The sequence below is a fragment of the Pleurodeles waltl genome, chromosome 3_1, assembly GCF_031143425.1.
Source record: "Pleurodeles waltl isolate 20211129_DDA chromosome 3_1, aPleWal1.hap1.20221129, whole genome shotgun sequence".
NCBI classification, from domain to species: Eukaryota; Metazoa; Chordata; class Amphibia; order Caudata; family Salamandridae; genus Pleurodeles; species Pleurodeles waltl.
The window spans coordinates 568,901,717-568,918,608 of NC_090440.1; the positions used below are offsets into that span (position 1 = coordinate 568,901,717).

General features: G+C 44.4%; 1 protein-coding gene across 4 annotated transcripts in view; it reads left to right on the top strand.

Annotated features, from left to right (window-relative positions):
• The window catches only part of ARNT2 (aryl hydrocarbon receptor nuclear translocator 2), a 684,205-nt gene extending 668,113 nt beyond the window's left edge, over window positions 1-16,092 (top strand). For all 4 annotated transcript variants that reach the window (XM_069222996.1, XM_069222993.1, XM_069222994.1 and 1 more), the window contains one exon: window positions 9,377-16,092. In XM_069222996.1, the coding sequence (XP_069079097.1) occupies window positions 9,377-9,475 (99 nt within the window). In that variant the 3' untranslated portion in view covers window positions 9,476-16,092. The remainder of the gene's footprint in view (window positions 1-9,376) is intronic.
• The last annotated feature ends 800 nt before the right edge of the window (window positions 16,093-16,892 follow it).

The following is a 16,892-nucleotide window of genomic DNA, read 5'->3' on the forward strand; positions in this document are numbered from 1 at the left end:
CGCGGGGCGGTCATTCGGCGGTGACCGCATGGCGGGCGGCGACTGCCGCCCGCCGCGGTCAGAATGACCGCCTTAGTCAAGAGCATGGTTGCACTTCACTCCAACTCCTGCACTCTGATGTAAAATTAAGGCAAAGATTAATATTGTATACCGTGTGCTAAATAGTAGCCAACAAGGCCCAAAATCAAATGATTATAGCAACTTTGTTCAATCTCCATCATGGGATTTTCTTTGATATTCATACATCAGAGATTTTCTTTCAGGTGGTCTCAGTAGTAAGCACTGAATTGTTCCATCCACCCAGGAGCACTATTTTAAAGAAAGTATATCTAGGTTTTGCTCTTCATTAGCTATGACATAGCTTCTTATTCAGTGCAAAATAATTTAGCAGCCTATGAAGAAAAAGCTATATTGGCCAATTTTGTTTATTTTCTTTAAAATCTAATATCTTTGAAAATATGAATGTCACTGTGGCATCTGGGTGACAAGAATAAAGCCTCTTTTATCAACCCTTTTTAAAGGAAATATAAGGGAACACTTGGGCAATTTAGACTTTTAGCCTGTATTTTTGTCCTCTGGAAAACTGACATTATGGCTTTATTGACTCCAAATCCCCCAGTATCCCATCATGCTCGGTCAGTGGCAGTCGCCTCAGTTCTTTTTTTCAAACTCTTGGTGAGAGAATCCTGGAGCGCTGAGCTCAGCCTTTTTGTGTTTTTTCCAATGGAATTCTTTCCAAACCTGCTTTACTCAACGGTACTAAGGCCTTGGGGCCACATTGCTTGTGGGCCTAGTTCACCCAGAGAAATAACTCCAGCTAAAATAACCTAAGCACCCATTACAAGAGAGCCTGGGCCTAGACTTAACAGGTTTGACAAATCGCGCCCCATATGTCTGAGCCCAGAGACACCTGTCATGTGAAGCTTGCTGTATGCCAGGGGCATTTCAGGACCCCCAGGCCACCACCCCACGTGCCTCCTGATGGAGTCTGCGATGGAGCAGGGAATAATCTCCTCTGAAAGGCACAAGTGGGCTCTTCAACTCTGCACTTACCAAATCACCCTCCAGTGGCAGAACTGATCACAGCAGGTGAAAAACATCTGATTCCTTTTTCACCAAAATACTGAAAAAGTGGATGATAAATTGGGTCTGAGTAGTGATTCCCCATTTCAGGATTCGCTGAACCTTGCTACAGTGAATTCTGGATAGTAATTTAAATTCCAGCACTACAGTTTCTCTGCAGCAAAGTCCAGCCAACTCATAATTAGACCCTTGAAGTGTTTTTCTATTATTTCCTGACAGGAGATATTTTTCTTTCTCAAACAAAAGTGCCCTTTGTGTGGCAGAAAAAAGGCACAATCAGATCCTCAGGATCTGTGTATTGTTCGCCTTCCAAATGCCAGTATTCCTGATAAATGCCACCTCTGCAGGAAGTTTTCAAGGTGCACCATGAAGGGCAGAGTGAAAACCCGTCTCCTTTCTGGGGCGGCAGTGCAGATGTAAAGAGTCCCCCTCAGGACCAACTGGAAGGTCATTAGTGTAAGGAGAAGTGGGAAGGGCTTCCACCACTGTTTCAGTTTCCATCCCTGAGGGCTCTTCCAGGGAGAGAGCCAAGAGGAGACATATTCATGCAAAACTGTGACATTCTTGATAGAGGTCAGTGACATTGAGGCAAGGGACTGTGCCTACTTGTTGACTGTTGAGGAGGAATTCGACAATGATAAAGCATAGACTTTTATCTGTGCTGAAGAATCGCTTTATGGTAGGACATACTGATACATCAGCCTCTCTTTACCAGTCTGCGGAATAGGAGACTGTCTTTGACCTCAGAGTATTCAATGGCATGCTGTCCTACAAGGCTCACTATTACGGTGGTTGAAGTACTGAATTCATTACCTCCTCAGCAAGCCGTGCCTCAGGATCCTTCTCCAACAAGACCCGCTTACCCAGTCATACCAGCTGCTAAGATACAGCAACCAGGGCCCCACCATCAAGATCATGCATTACTCCTGATATACTTACCAAAAAGTATCCAAGATATGTCCTGTTAGATCACATTGTCCTTGCAGGTCACATTGTAGACAGTATTTGGACATACTTTTTTCCTGCATACTCCTCTTCACAATCAATAACCAGAAGATATATAGCAAATTCACCACCAGCTGGGATATCCCCCATTAATGGCATCACAACTTTTCATGAACTCTTGATTTGAGCTGCTAATTAATTTAGCATCCCATTACCTTTTGCTTCTCAAGAATTGGAGCTTTCATAGATTCACACGATTGAATTGTCCCTGTTGTCCAGCTGGGGGAGCCCCACAATAAAATCTTAGGAGCAGTTAATGTAAGTTTAAGGCTGAAACAAAGATTGTTTAGTGGACTAGTCACATCATTTTAGAAGAACCAAACTTTAACCAGTCGGAGACAATCAGCTTGAAGACCACACCCTGAGAGGCCACCATCCATCAGATTTTCGTTTAGTACTTATGCAAAGTAATATTAGCATTAGGTGAGCCCCTGAAGATAGGTAACAGTTAAGCTCAGATTTCTTACATTTCTGGAGGATAATGTAGATTCCTCACCTTCGAACACCCCCCAAGCCCCACATTGAAAAAGGAAATTTGTTCATAGCAGTACTCCCGCACGCCACTAGATGGCATCTTGGAGCTACGCACTGACTCCACACCACCCCAGAAGAAACAGAGTGAAGCCGCATATAAGGGTCAGCCAGGAGCTCTGACGTCCGTTCCTTTCTTTCATCACCTTCCAATGTGGATTCTGGAGCGCCATTCCTAACTTTGTCGGTTTTTCTGATGACTTCTCAAACAACCTCACCAGTGTGTTTGTAAATTATACCTACAACAGCAGGTATCTAACAGAGACTCCTAGCCGCAGATTCCTTCTCGTGCCAGAAGTGACATCCACGTCACCTACATAAGCGCCACCTCAGAACGCTAATGTCAGTTCTTTTCTTTCTGTGCCAATTAGAGCTGATCCAGAAAAGAACTACCCCTCTGTTTTTTTCACAGGCTTTTTTCAACATTTTGTCAACTTCGATTTTAAGGAATCTTACCTCCTGATGTGTTGAGGATGTATTCAAGAAAGACCAGGTTTAAACCATGTGGTGCCTGTCACTGCACCATGTCGGTTACGAATCCACACCTGGTGTATCTTTGGTGTCTTGAGCACAACCACAACTCAAAAGTAGAGCTCAGACTGCTGGGCCATGACACCAAAAGCTTTGGAGGAGCAGTCCTGAAAATTGCTAGTGACCTGGCAGGTGATGCCACGTTGCACTACTCCTAAGAGATCTTGGTCCCGATCAAGGGGAAGCTCACGGGACCGCTCCAGGAGCTCCAAGTTCTCGTTTTCCCACTGCAAGTCATCTGGACATTCGAGAAATAGGTATAAGAAGCACAAGAAGTTGCAGCATGCGTCTCCTCATCCTTAGACCTACGCAACGATTTAACATTGGCGATCTAGGCACAATTCTTCGTAGCTGTTGCCAGGTTCGACTCCGCACCTCCCTGCTTTTCCAGAAGCTGGAGCGACCCTTGGTCAGGTAAAAGAATTTACGAGGCCATGGCCCGCATATTTGAGCAGGCTAATCGCTCAGGAGCGACTTTGGGGCCAGAGGGCTCCTATATGAATCCACGCCGGCGGCTTTGGCCCCAGCTCCGATGGGCCCCATAGATCTGATCTCAGATCTTGACTGGCGCCAGTTGTGCCACCACAACCTTTTCTGACACTGGTCCGACGCTGATGCGCCTGGTGCCCACTGGCAGCACCAACCCCACTTTGTTCCTTGAATCGACCAACTCTAATTCCAGTGCTGACAGGACCCATATGTCTTAGGTAGGCACCTGAGCCCGATTCTGAAGGGCTAATCCTAAGGAGGAAGAACAGAAGGGGTCACTGGACCTTTTAGAACACCAGTTACAATGCCAGGAAAGCATGGACTGATGTGAGGAACTGGGTGATGCCAGCGGACTGGATAAGTCTGCAGATGCTGGCATGCTTTCTCTCCCTACCGTGGCAACGGAGGAGGGAGTAATTTATGCTTTGGTGGTGAAGAGGGTGGCTGAGGTCTCAGACTTCAAGTTGCTTTCGGTGGCAGTCAAGACTTACACCTTACCGAAAGTGCTATAGCTAGGAGCTTCCTCTTCTGAACCCCTGCTCCCTTTCAGTTAAGCACTAACCGATGTCCTACTAGGAACTTGGTCCAAGCCCAGCACAGGGCCTCCTCTGAATAGGACAATTGCCCACCGGCCCGCACCTGGGGACATAAACTTCCTGAACCAACACCCCACCCTTGAGAGCTTGGTAGTCCAAGCCTCTATCTCTTATGGCACCTTCTCTGCCTCGCCCCCAGGCAAGGAATCCAAGATGCTGGAGATCTTCTGAAAAAGATGTTTTCATCCATCAGCCTTGGAAAGCGTTGGTGTACATTGCATGGCTACGGAAGGAGCTTTCCACCGCCATAACCTTATCCCAGCCTCCGCATAGGTGAGGGTGAAGTTCATACCAATCCTGTGGGTAGATCTGCTAATTTGCAATCTTTAACTCAAGAAGGAGAAGTACAAGATGGTCTCATTGGCTCAGGTCTTGTCTGTCCTAGACCCAGGGGACTGGATGGTAGTGTTGGACTTGCAGGACGCATATATTCATATTTCCATCCTGCCTGCCCAGAGACATTACCTGTGGTTCACAGTAGGCCACAAGCACTTTCAGTTTACCGTACTCCCTTTTGGCCTTACCAGCACCCCTTGGGAGTTCACCAAGTTGATGGCGGTGGTCGCAGTACATCTGCGGAGATCCGGGGTGCCAGTCCCCCTCATCTCGACAATTACCTGTTGAAGACGGGCTTGCCCCAGGTTGTCGTCTCCGACCTTCTGCATTACCTGACTCCCTCTGAGACACTCCATTTCATCTGAGCTGTTCTGGACACAGTGAGGTTTTGGGCTTATCCTCCCGAGCAGCGAGTCCAAGATATTCAGGCTATGATACTGATGTTTCAGCCTCTACCCTGGATTTCGGTGAGAATGACTCTGATGGCTCCTGGGCCCTATGGCCTCCTGCATCCTACTGGTGACACGTGCCAGATGGCATATGCGGGCTCTGCAGTGGGACCTGACGTTCCAGTGGGTGCAGCATTAGGGGATTCTCTCCAATATGGTCTAGATCTTGAAGGGAACTGTAGAAGGCCTTCAGTGGTGGTTAACGACCCACGATTCGGTCAGAAGCAGATCCCTTTCCCAACCAGAATTCACAGCTTCATTCCTGGGATGAGGGGTCTAAATGGGAGAGGTGGAGATAAGAGGACTCTGGTCTCTGGCAGAATCCGGACTCCACATCAACTTGCTGGAGCATCCTAGCACATCCTCTGACATTGGAAGCCTTTCTATCCTCCATCAAGGGAAGGCTAGTGCAGGTGTTCACGGACAACACCACTACTATGTGGTACTGCAGCAAACAGGGAGGTGTGTGGTCCTGTACTCTTTGTCAAGAGGCTCCTGATCGCTGGACATGGCTGGAACAGCAGCGCATATCCCTGGTGGTTCAACATCTGGCTGGTTCTCTGAACGTCAGACCGGACAAACTCAGCCGTTGATCAATGGATCACAAGTGGCATCTCCATTCGGTGGTGGTGCAAGGGCTTTTTCAGCAGTGGGGAGAACTTTGGTTAGATATGTTTGCCTCCGCCAAGAACGCGCAATGTCAGCAGTTTTGTGCACTGAAGTTTCTAAGGCAGCTCTCACTCTGAGACGCTTAGGCCTCTGGTACACCTTTCCACCCATACTCTCCTGCTCAGAGTTATCAAGAAGATCAGGGATGGCTGGGCCCAAGTCATCCTTGTGGCTCCAGCTGAGCATGAAGAATCTGGCATCCTGAGCTTCTACAATTGAGCATCGATCCTCCGATCAGGCTGCCCCCTTTGAGAGGATCTTCTGTTGCAGTGGGTGCAGGGGTGTCCTTCACCCAAACCTGTCAACTCTCCACCTTCTTGCGTGGAGATTGCGCGGCAACAGTGGACAGCTTTCTACCTTTCACCTGAACTCTGTAATGTCATTCTGGCAGCCAGGCATCCCTCTACCAAGACGGTATATGCCTGCAGATGGAAAACGTCTGTATTACATTTACAGTAAAATCTATCAACCTGCTTTCTGCTTCTCTATTTGATGCCTTTCTTTTTTATTCTTAACCTTGCCCAGCAGGGCTTTGCTTTGGGTACTCTAAAGGGCTATCTTTCTGCTCTCTCTGCCTTCTTGCAGCTGCCTGACCAGCCCTCTTTATTTAAGTCCCCTATTGTAAGTAGATTACTCAAAGGTCTTACACGTATGTTCCTCCCTTCGCGTTTCAATATGCCTCAGTGGGACCTTGCTTTGATTCTTACATTTTTAATGTGTGCTCCTTTTGAGCCTCTACACAAGTGTCCCCTCCGGTTGCTCATGCTCAAAAAGCATTTCTCGTGGCAATAACATTGGCCGGGAGGGTGAGTGAGCTGCAGGCTTTGTCATCCAAGCCTCCCTACTCGTCTATTTTTTCCAGACAAACTGGTGCTTTGCATTAGGGCCTCTTTCCTTCTGAAAGTGGTGACACCATTTCATGTTGGCCAGTCAGTCACCTTGCCCACTTTCTACGCTCCTCTGCATCCCTCTAAAGAAAAAGAGCGACTCCACTGTCTGGACCCAAAGAGAGTATTGTCAGAGTATTGTCATTCTACAGTGACCCCACAAAAGAATTCCAGTTGGACGATCAACTCTTTGTAGGGAGTGTTGGTGCGAGGAAAGGTCGGGCGGTGCAGAAACAAACTATCTCCTGGTGGTTCTCTGCATCAAAATCTGCTTACGCATTGGCCAAAAAGTAACCCACTTGAGGCTCATTCCACCAGAGCCAAGGCTGCAACCACTGCGTTAACCTGTGGAGTCCCAGTCCTGGACATCTGCCAGGGCATTCTTGCACATGTTTACCAAACACTACTGCCAGGATGCTCATGTCCGCTGGGATGGACATTTCTCCCATTCGGTCCTGCAGGACTTCCTAGTTTAACTAATTTGTCTGCAGCCCATCACCGGGGACGGTATTGCTTTGGTATCTATTCAAAGGTAAGGAATCCACAGCTAGAAGTCTATATCAGATGAACAACAGGGAGGGAGTGTCTGGTAATGGATTAAAGACTATCAGCCTTGGTATTTGCCATGCCAATGTTTAATTGTTGGCTTTTGAACAGAGCTTCAGGCACCAGCACACTTTCGCAAATGAAGGACTGAAATCCTGCCATCCATCAAAGAGAGGCTTGTGCAGGTTCTCAATGACAATGCCACCTCATGGGGTACTGTAAAAAGATGGGTGGAGTTGGGTCCTGTATCAGGAGGCTGTGCACCTTGGGAGGTGATAAGAGCGGAACCACGTGGCACGGCCCCCAAGTACCAGAGGGGACAAACTGAACAGGTGGTGTCCGCAGAAATGGCATCCACATCGCGAGGTGGCGCAGGGTGTCTTCCAACATTAGAGAGAACCCTGACTAGATTTTTTAATCAAGAACACGCAATGTCAAAGGTTTTATTTATTGCAGTTTTTGCCAGGACAGATTTTAGGAGATGCCTCCTGCCTGGAATGCAACATGTGACTTCTGTATGCCATCCCTCCCTTGCCTCTCTTTCCCGAGTTCTGAAATAGATCAGGAGCCATTTAAGCCAAATCATCCTAGTAGCTCCAGATTGGGCCAGGAGGATGTCAGGGCCTTCTAGGCATGAGCATCTATCGTCTGATTAGGCTACACCTTAGCGAGGACCTCTTGCTTCAGCAACAGTCCTGGGTCCTCCAACCAAATCTGTGCAACCTATACCGACATGCGTGAAGATGGAGTGGCAGCAGCTGATTGCATTTGATCTGCTTCCTGAAGTGGTAAATGTCATCCTTGCGGTAGGCACTCTCCCACTAAATCTATTTATGCTGGGCACATAAGAAAATGTATTGCTTGGTGTAGGATTCACAAGACTAACGCTTTACAAGCAAAGCTGCCGGATGTCCTTTTGTTTGGTTTGTCTTTGGTCCAACAAGGTCTTGCAGTGAGCACCATTAAAGTTTATTCTTAGCCCCTTGAATCTTTCTACTTTTGAGAAACCATCCAACCATGTTTAAATCTCCTGCTGAGATGAGATATATTAAAATTTCAAGGCACGTTTTTTCCCCTCCCAGTTTGTGATGCCACAGTGGGACCTTAAATTGGGCATGACATTTCTCATGTGTACCTGTTTAGAGTTGATGCATACCTCCTCATTGCGTGTCCTGACTTTAAAGACAGTTTTCCTCGTTGCAATTATGTCAGCTCGTAACAAGTGAGCTTCAGCCACTTAAATTGCAACCGCCCTACAAAATCTTTTTACCAGCCAAGTTGGCACTGAGAACTTATGTAACATTCTTGCCAAACATTGTGGGCAATCCATCACTCTACCAGCATTCTTCCCTCTGCCTCCTGCCTCGAAAGAAGAGGAAAGTCTCCCTACATTGGACCCTAAAAGGGCATTGAAGTTTCCCACTAATTGTACCAAAGATCATTGAGTGGACAATCAACTTTTTGAGGGATTCAAATATTTCTGGAGCCAGTCTATTCGAAGGTGACTAATCTACTCTTATAGACAGTATCCACCAGAGAGAGCATTTCTAAAGGTATGTTACTTCATATTTTTTCCTTTTAACATTAGTATTTATGGACTGTTTAAACTATTTATGTTGTCATTCTGCACCTTTTCAAGTCTTGCTTACTACAGTGTAGTGTGGACTTCTTGACCTGTAACAAAATAAATACAGAAATGGAGGGGTCAAAGAGAAGGTAAAAGGGGCCAAACATTAAGGCCAAAGTGACATGGAGATCATGTTTACTGTAGTGGATGGGGATCAGGGTCATGTGATGAAGAAATTAGATGCATTGGGAATATCAGGCAGGTATTTGGCAAAAGGAACAAATACATTTTCATTTCAGGTATGTTTGTTATACTGAGGACCCAGCACTGGGGACAGTGGGAGAGCGAGACCTGGCAAATGTGTGGAAATAGAACATAGTACAGGGGACTCTAGATAGGAAGCGTGTGGCTATGTACTTGAGAATACTGTGTATTTAGCGAGCAACTTGGAAGGTAGATTGGTTTGTGGAAGGGGATAAATGTAGGGATTATCTTTTTTTGCAGTCTGGTTGTAGTGTTGAGAGAATTTATACAGTTCTTCATGTGTTCGGAGTGGTGTTTACTTATTTAGATTTCTCTTGGTGTAGAAGTCCTTAATGCTTGCATCTGAGGTCTCAAGTGTTTTTGTCTGTAGGATCTAATCACTGAGAATAACTGTTTGTGTTTTCCTTTTCATCATCGATCTAGGATATGTTGCCGATGCCTGGAGATCCGACGCAAGGAAGTGGAAATTATAACATTGAAGACTTTGCAGACCTTGGGATGTTTCCTCCATTTTCGGAATAACTTGGCAGAATCAGTTTTCTGGAAATCGCATTCTCTGACCTTGGCTCTGCTTACTATGATGGTTGTCATGTGAGCAAGAAGCAGAAGTCACAAGACATTGCTTTTTTCCAGGAGAAAACTTGGTCCTTGGGCTCATTTCATACATGTTCTCATCGTGTCCAGAGCAGGAGCGAATTAATCATCACTGTGAAAACCACCACATTTTAAAACGAATGTGACTAATAATCAAACTACATTTTTCAGGTTGACCTCAAAGGTCAGCTGCTACTGTCAAAATTTCATAAAACGAACAAGTTGTGTAATATGCCACTACTAGACCAGCGCAAATAATGTAATGCTTTGTAGGATAGTAATCCACCTGCAGAGATCAAGGTTGTTCCTTTTTTTTCTCCAAAGTCTTTTTAAGCATATTCGACAAACTTGATACTGCAGTATGATTGATCAGTGCATAAAATACTTTTTCACTTGATCAAGCTCTACCTTTTAAGTGTATGCTATTCTCTCCCCGGGGATGGAGGAGCATAATGCAGGTTCTTTTTCTGTTGCGCCGCTGATACAATATGATGTCCATAGAACTGGCTCGAGGGCCTCTGGTGGGGACCTTTGTCACAGGACCGTGGTCAGTGAGCCTGTCCAGGGGCACAGACGAGAGATCATTCCTGGGGCCATTGCCTATCTTGGTGATCCTTTCTACGCTACCAGTATCAGGATCTGATTGAATTGTAGCTAAAGGACCACAAGCCTCAGTGCTCTACAAGGTTTCAGAACCTACTGTGCCATTCCAGATTGCATGCTCGCAGTGCCAGCCTTCTCAACCCTGATCAAAATTCCAGATCTAGAGACCCTTCTAAGTGTGCCTGTCCAAGTCATCCTGCTGACATTTCCAGCAGTACAGACGTCATTGAATGTACTAGCAAAGGAATACTGATCATAGGTACATCCCTGGAGATAAGGCCCATGCTGGCATCTTTAGGAACCTAGCCCATAATGCCAGCCCTGATAAAGCTGCCAATTGTGCTGGTCCGTTAATAGAAACCATATTCTTTAGTGCTTACTGTAGGGTGCCTAGACTCACTTACAGCCTTATGGCCTACACTGACACTTCTAGTTCTGGAAACGCTTTTCACATTCCTAGTCACCTTACTCAACATGTCAAACATGTTAATACTGCTGGCCTTGAGACTGTGCTGCAATTTCCAGCGCTGGAAACTTTGCTCATATTGCCCATTTCACAATGCCTGTACTAGCCCCATGCCAATTCCAAAGCCTAGAATGCAGAGTTAAGTCTGGAGGTGTCAGCCCTGGAGGCCTTGCTGTCAGCACCAGCACTGGAGACTGGACTCAGAGCGCCAGCCGAGGTGGCTCTGCTCACCCTACCGGCCATATGGACCCTACACACATTACCAGACATAGACATCCTGCTAGTACTAAGACCCCTGTATCTCTTTATTGTAGTGAAAATGTCCTTATCAGGCTAAATTAACAGCACCATTATTTTAATGATTAACACTATTATTTATTAAACCACTCAAATCATACAAAAGAATTTGCAAGGTGTGCTACATACGTGCGCTAATTATTATTTATTATTAGAACATGCAATATTATGAAAATAGAGACAGTAGAAAAGGATTGGCGTGTGTGGTTAAAAAAAAACCATAGATAGTAGCAGGTTATCTTGGAGAGAAGGTGGTTGAATGCCAAGCAGTACAAGCAGGAATTAGCAGGGCATATGGAAAGTGCAGGACTTGTTTTTTTGGTGGGCTGTAATAAGTGCTTCCAATTGCCTTGTCCATCCTGGCCCGACTAGCAGTGTAAAACAGAAAAGATATGTTGCACTCTCTCTTTCTCTGGTTGTATATCGGGGATGGCTGGCCGGCCACCTTAATACATTATTTTTGGACTGGGATGGTCTACTTTGACAATGTGTTTCACCACTATCCCACTGGTTTAGTCTGATCTGAAAAATAGAACTACATGGCGCAAGGATTAGAAAGCTACTCTACATGTACTTGGCTTGCAGGCCAAATCTCAAAATTGCAGACACAGTGTAGACAGTGATGGAATATACTTGAGGACTTGAGTGCTCTGCCAAGAGGCACTGTGTGAGAACTTTTGGGAATTGTTTGTGTTGTCTTCCTGTCACAATGAAGTGATAAAGGTACAACTGGAAGAACACATTAATACTTGCACAGTATGCAGTGGAAACCTCTCATCAACAGCCAGCAGAAAGTCCCTCAGAACTAGACTTGCAAATTCTCTCACTCAGCAGCAGTGTTTGCTTCATTCTCTTCAGACCTTCGATGCTGATACACTCATAGAACTAAGCAAATATTCAGAGGGTAATAGAAATGTCAGCACACTAATGCACTCATCACAAGTTGCCTGCAGCGGTATCCCCATGGCCAAATACCACAGTGGGAAGCTAGAATTTTTCTGGTATTTAAGGGCCTGTATTACAGGGTCCTCAAACCCTGGCCTGATAATTCTTGGCGGGGAGACACCAGTCTCTGAAGCTTGTTAGGAGTGGTTAGTCCTGCAGTCCTCTTCTGTCTGAGGTGTGCACCTACTCTCATACTTCATTATGGGGATAGAAGAAAAAGCTCCCTACAGCTGAACAAAAAAAAATATTTTCTCCCACCACACCACAACCCCAATACCCTTTCAGGGTCAAGCAAAAAAAGATCCCCTTCACATTTACCATCTGCCACAAACAGGTGGTAAATATGTGAGGATTTGTACTCACCCACTGAAACACCCCACCACACCTCCGACTGCACCCCCAAAACCGAGGGAAGCAGTCTGACGTGGATCTGATGTTCCCAGGTCCGGGTGTTATTCCCCATTCTTGGGGGGAAATTACTTATAATTCCTGTTAACTCACAGAATGTTAATGGCTGGAAGTTTTGTTTCCAGCTGCGCTATTGTAGATTCTGACCCCGGTAACTCCCCTTAGAGTTAGTAGAGAACACGTAACGAGGGCAAAAGTGTAGGTCAGAGGATTTTAAAGCAATAAAGTGGAAACAGCCAAATAATTGTGATTCTGCAGGCCCAGGAGATCAAGCTATCATTTTCCCATCTATAATATATATCAGATTTCTGTCCTTTTTCTAGCACCTCTGTCTTTCCTAGATGCACCAAATTTGCACATTGTCATTTCTAATTAAAATGTCTCTAATCAGACCAGCTCCCTTTTATTGAATCAGACAGTGACGCAAGTGCATTGAAGGAGTTCACAGATTTCAGGATTAACCATGAAAATAATACCATCTTTTGACCATGTCACTGCTTTTCACTGGGACCACGGGTAACTGGGATACAAGATCTGTCTGTGTCACCAGTGGTAGTATTGTGGTAGCATTTGTATCATGAACTGGGCCTACTGGCAAATTGGATACTAAGCTTGTTAGTACTGGTTTCTGAGAGCAAGGATACTGAGGTCTGATTGTCAGTTCTGTTCACTGAAGCCACTGGTAACAGGTTATTCTGAGCCTGGTTATACTAGTCTATATGGCACACAGTTGCTATCAGAATACCTACCACTGGTGGTTTCTAGTAACTGGTGAGTGCTGGGATACCAGAGAGTGACAAACTAATATTGGCAATCCACATCAGCAATGTTCATTATAGCCCGTAAGTACCTTGGACATTGTGGCCTGACCATGTTAGTGAACCAAGGGATAACAGGAGTAGTGAATTCAGGCTATGGGCCCAATGTAGGGTTTGGCACACAGGAACGACAGAGCACCCAGTCCACCAAATCCTCGGTCCTCCTGCTTCATTTAGAGACAGTAGGCCCTAGGGTTTTTGTTGATGAAGCGCTGTTGGCTCTGTCTGAAAACGTCCTCTGACTGCCATGTTTAGGGTGGACGGTGTAGTGTCTTTTATTTCCTGTCCATCAGTCAGGAAAATTCTGATGCTGAGGGAGAGAAAAAAATTACCCTTGGAGTTTGTGAGGGTGATTGGTTTCTTTTCTTTTTTGCTCTGGTTTCAGCAGTTTGTTGAATGGTTGCCAAAATCGACAGCAGTCGTCCACCACCTTTTTTGTGCATTGAAAGAAACCGTCATGACGCCGGTTCCTTTCAGAGTACAGAGATGACTGCTGGGCTGGCCGTCACCTCTAAATTTCACAGATGGTAGTTAATCAGGGTGGTGCACAAAATGTCCTCCACCACCCTGTCAAATTGAGTACCGTCCGTCAAACTAGAAATCAGGCCCTATGTCACTACTAGTCACAGGGACTAAGAGGGTAACATGTCCCCAGTACTTCATGTCATGGCGTAGTTAAGTTGTGATGCAATCAACCCTTACCCTCTATCGTGCTTTACATAAGTTTGTACAACTTTTCATTCACTGATGCAAGTGCAGACATTGACCTCTCAAGATAACCTGTGTGATTACATGTCAGCCTTTCTTTTGCCTCTTACTCCATCAACCACAAGTCATTGTCTTCTTCTGATGCCATATTCCTCTGCTAGCCGACATTTGTTTTTGCCACATTGTATGTACTCGCCACACTGATTTACCGTACATCAACTCTTCAGCCTCCTATGTTAAGTTATAGAGATATGTAGAGCGCACTGTCACCCAGAAGGGCATCCTACGCTTGCTCAACCCATTTTTGTGCTCTCCTCTTCTGCCTCCTGATTTCCCCATTAGCCTCCCTCCTGCTCCCCTCTTTTCTCTTCATCCGAAAGGGTTATCTCTTGGTATGCTGCCCATTCTTGTTTTGCTGGAGAAACTGTGAATCCTTTTTGCACTTCTCTGTGCATGACTCTAAATTCTTTGCGTGACTTACTGAAGATGTATTACCCGACCATGGTGTGTATTTTAATGCCATCTATCTGTAAATTCAAACATTTCACTGCTAATTGATATGCCTTACTTGCGCCATATGCAATGTTGGTGTTTGATGTAACCAGTTAATATATATTTCTTTTTCCCATGATTATTGATTGTTGGAGCCCAGGAAATGACTGTGCTTCCTCAATCAATCTATGTCTTATATTTCTTGATGGATACCTAAAATTGTCTGACTCTGGCATCTGTTTCCTAGGTGCCTGTTCATAGGTTCGGCAGAACCGTTGAAGGAGATACAGAGGTTTGTTATTTCCTTGTGAGGCTTCTCTGTGGTTCATGGTGAGATAGTTGTTAGCTTTCTCCATCGTGTTGGAGGAGGGTCTTGTTATGGTGTTGTGATAAGACAATGAACTTATTTAAGAGGATGGATGAACATGAGATTTATGTCCATTCTTGCCACAATTGCTGCTGAATTTAGAGAGGGTCCGACCTTTTCTTTAGAGATTTTGAAAGGATCTTGAGGTTTCTTCCTGGATAACAAATCAGCCCTGATATTTCTTGTTGGCATAAATGAGGTTGATGAATGATTGTGTTGGGAATTGAGAAAACCTGAAATTTGTATGCAGTGGTTCAGGATGCAAGAGGATGTATTGATGAGGCAATCAGGTGGAACATATCATATGTTGATGAGTGTTGTAGGTCAATAGGTTTTTCTGCGGCCCTTTGATTATCAATGACATTTATTACTGGGAATTGGGGAGCATAGAGATCTATTAATGGGTCTTTGTGGTGGTTGTAGGTTTTGCTAGTGGGTGCCACAGTGACAATGTGTTGCTGATGTATTGAGAGGAGCAACATACTTCTTAGTAGCCATTGAGAAGGCCTTGAGATTTTTTTGTTTCAGGTTAATGGAATTTTATTTTGGGCATTAAAAATCAATGAGATTCATTGCTGGCATCTGGCATCTTTTTCTGATGGGCATTGAGGGACCAGAACATTTAATTGTGAGATGTATTATTGGGGCTTGGCAAACCATGTGATTTCCTTTTACTCTATTTTGGGGTTGAGAGATTTCTTGGTGGTAGTGCAGACTACCAAGATATTTCTTCACGAGTCTTGAGAGTACTGTGGTATTTTGTGTTGAAAGTTGAAAGAATGATGAGATTCCTTTGTGTTCATTTGGTGGGGCTTGAGATTTCTTGACAAAGTTTAAAAGCACCACAAGATTCTGTGGTGGTGCATTGAGAAGGTTTATGTTTCATGGTGCGTAGAATTGATGACAGCAGTGAATTTCTTGGTTGTTGAGAATGATGTGAAATCTCTTATATGGGGTTGGATGAGAATTTGAAAGTGAGGGAGATGTGATTACTTAGTGGGAACTTAAGGTTAACATGAACGTTCTTACTGGTGGCAAAAAGAATGTTATATTTCATGCGGGGATCAAAAGTGCAGTATGAATTTTGGGGAAATCAAAGGTGGAGCTAAATTTCTGTGCTTATTGAGTGGTCAGCTGAAGATGGTTGGGAAGGTTAAGTGTTCAGCGTACCACGATGGAAAGTTTAAGTATTCAACAACAAAGTGTTTAGTCAGTGCAGAGCTTTCTTTGCATATGGGTTCTCTGCATATGCACATGCCTCATGAATATTGTTGTGTTAACCTTTCAATATTGATGTTACTTCTATGGTGTATAACATGTATTTTGTACTTCTGAATGTAACGTACTGAACGTAACGTACTGTAAACTAAAATCATGTGCTTATTTGTACTTCATAGCTGCCTTTTCCTAATTACAGTACAATAAAAGAAAATCAATTGTGCATCGTATGCATTCTACTCGTATTGGCTTTAAAAGGATAATCCCTATGGAGACAGAAACATCCAGCCAATACAACAAGATGGGATCAGTGGTTCCTCTTGTAGGAATCAGACATCTCTGCACTACCAACGTTTTATCATTTTGAGGTGTTCAGAATTCTGGATATTGCTTGTTCATTTTGTATAACTTCTGTTTTTTTCTATTAATGCCTAGTGTTAACATAAAAAGTAATAGTCAGGTCTCGTTTTATTCTAAAGATGTATTACAAAACTTTCATTGCACAATTCTAATGCGATGAAAGTTAATCAATACTTGCTCTAAATGCTTTCTTATTACTTCCCCGTTTCTCCACAAGTAGCAGTTTATACCTTGCTTATCCTTCATCCAGTGTGGTATAGTCTTTATAAAGTGTTCTGAAGCCACATTCTGCAGACGACTGATGCTCCCCTTTGCAAGAGAGCTTTGCTTGACACAATCTTGTGGCATGATGCCATTGCCCTGTCAATATGCCAGAAGGAATTGTGTCTGTTATGATGTCAAACCTATTTGTCCACTGGAGTTGTTAGTTGTTTAGGCTGCTAATAAAGAGCAGTATTGAATGATGTTCATGGCTTATTCACTGCAGCTAGCACCCTATTTAGTAGGAGGGGGTTGAAATCAGGATTTCATAATCTATACATTTAAATTCATCATGTTTTTAAGAAAGAACAAAAAAATATGATCTTTTCAATTTACTATAAATATACTTGAAAAGTTATGTTTGTTATCATGTTAGACAGCTCACAATTTAGTGTTTAAATT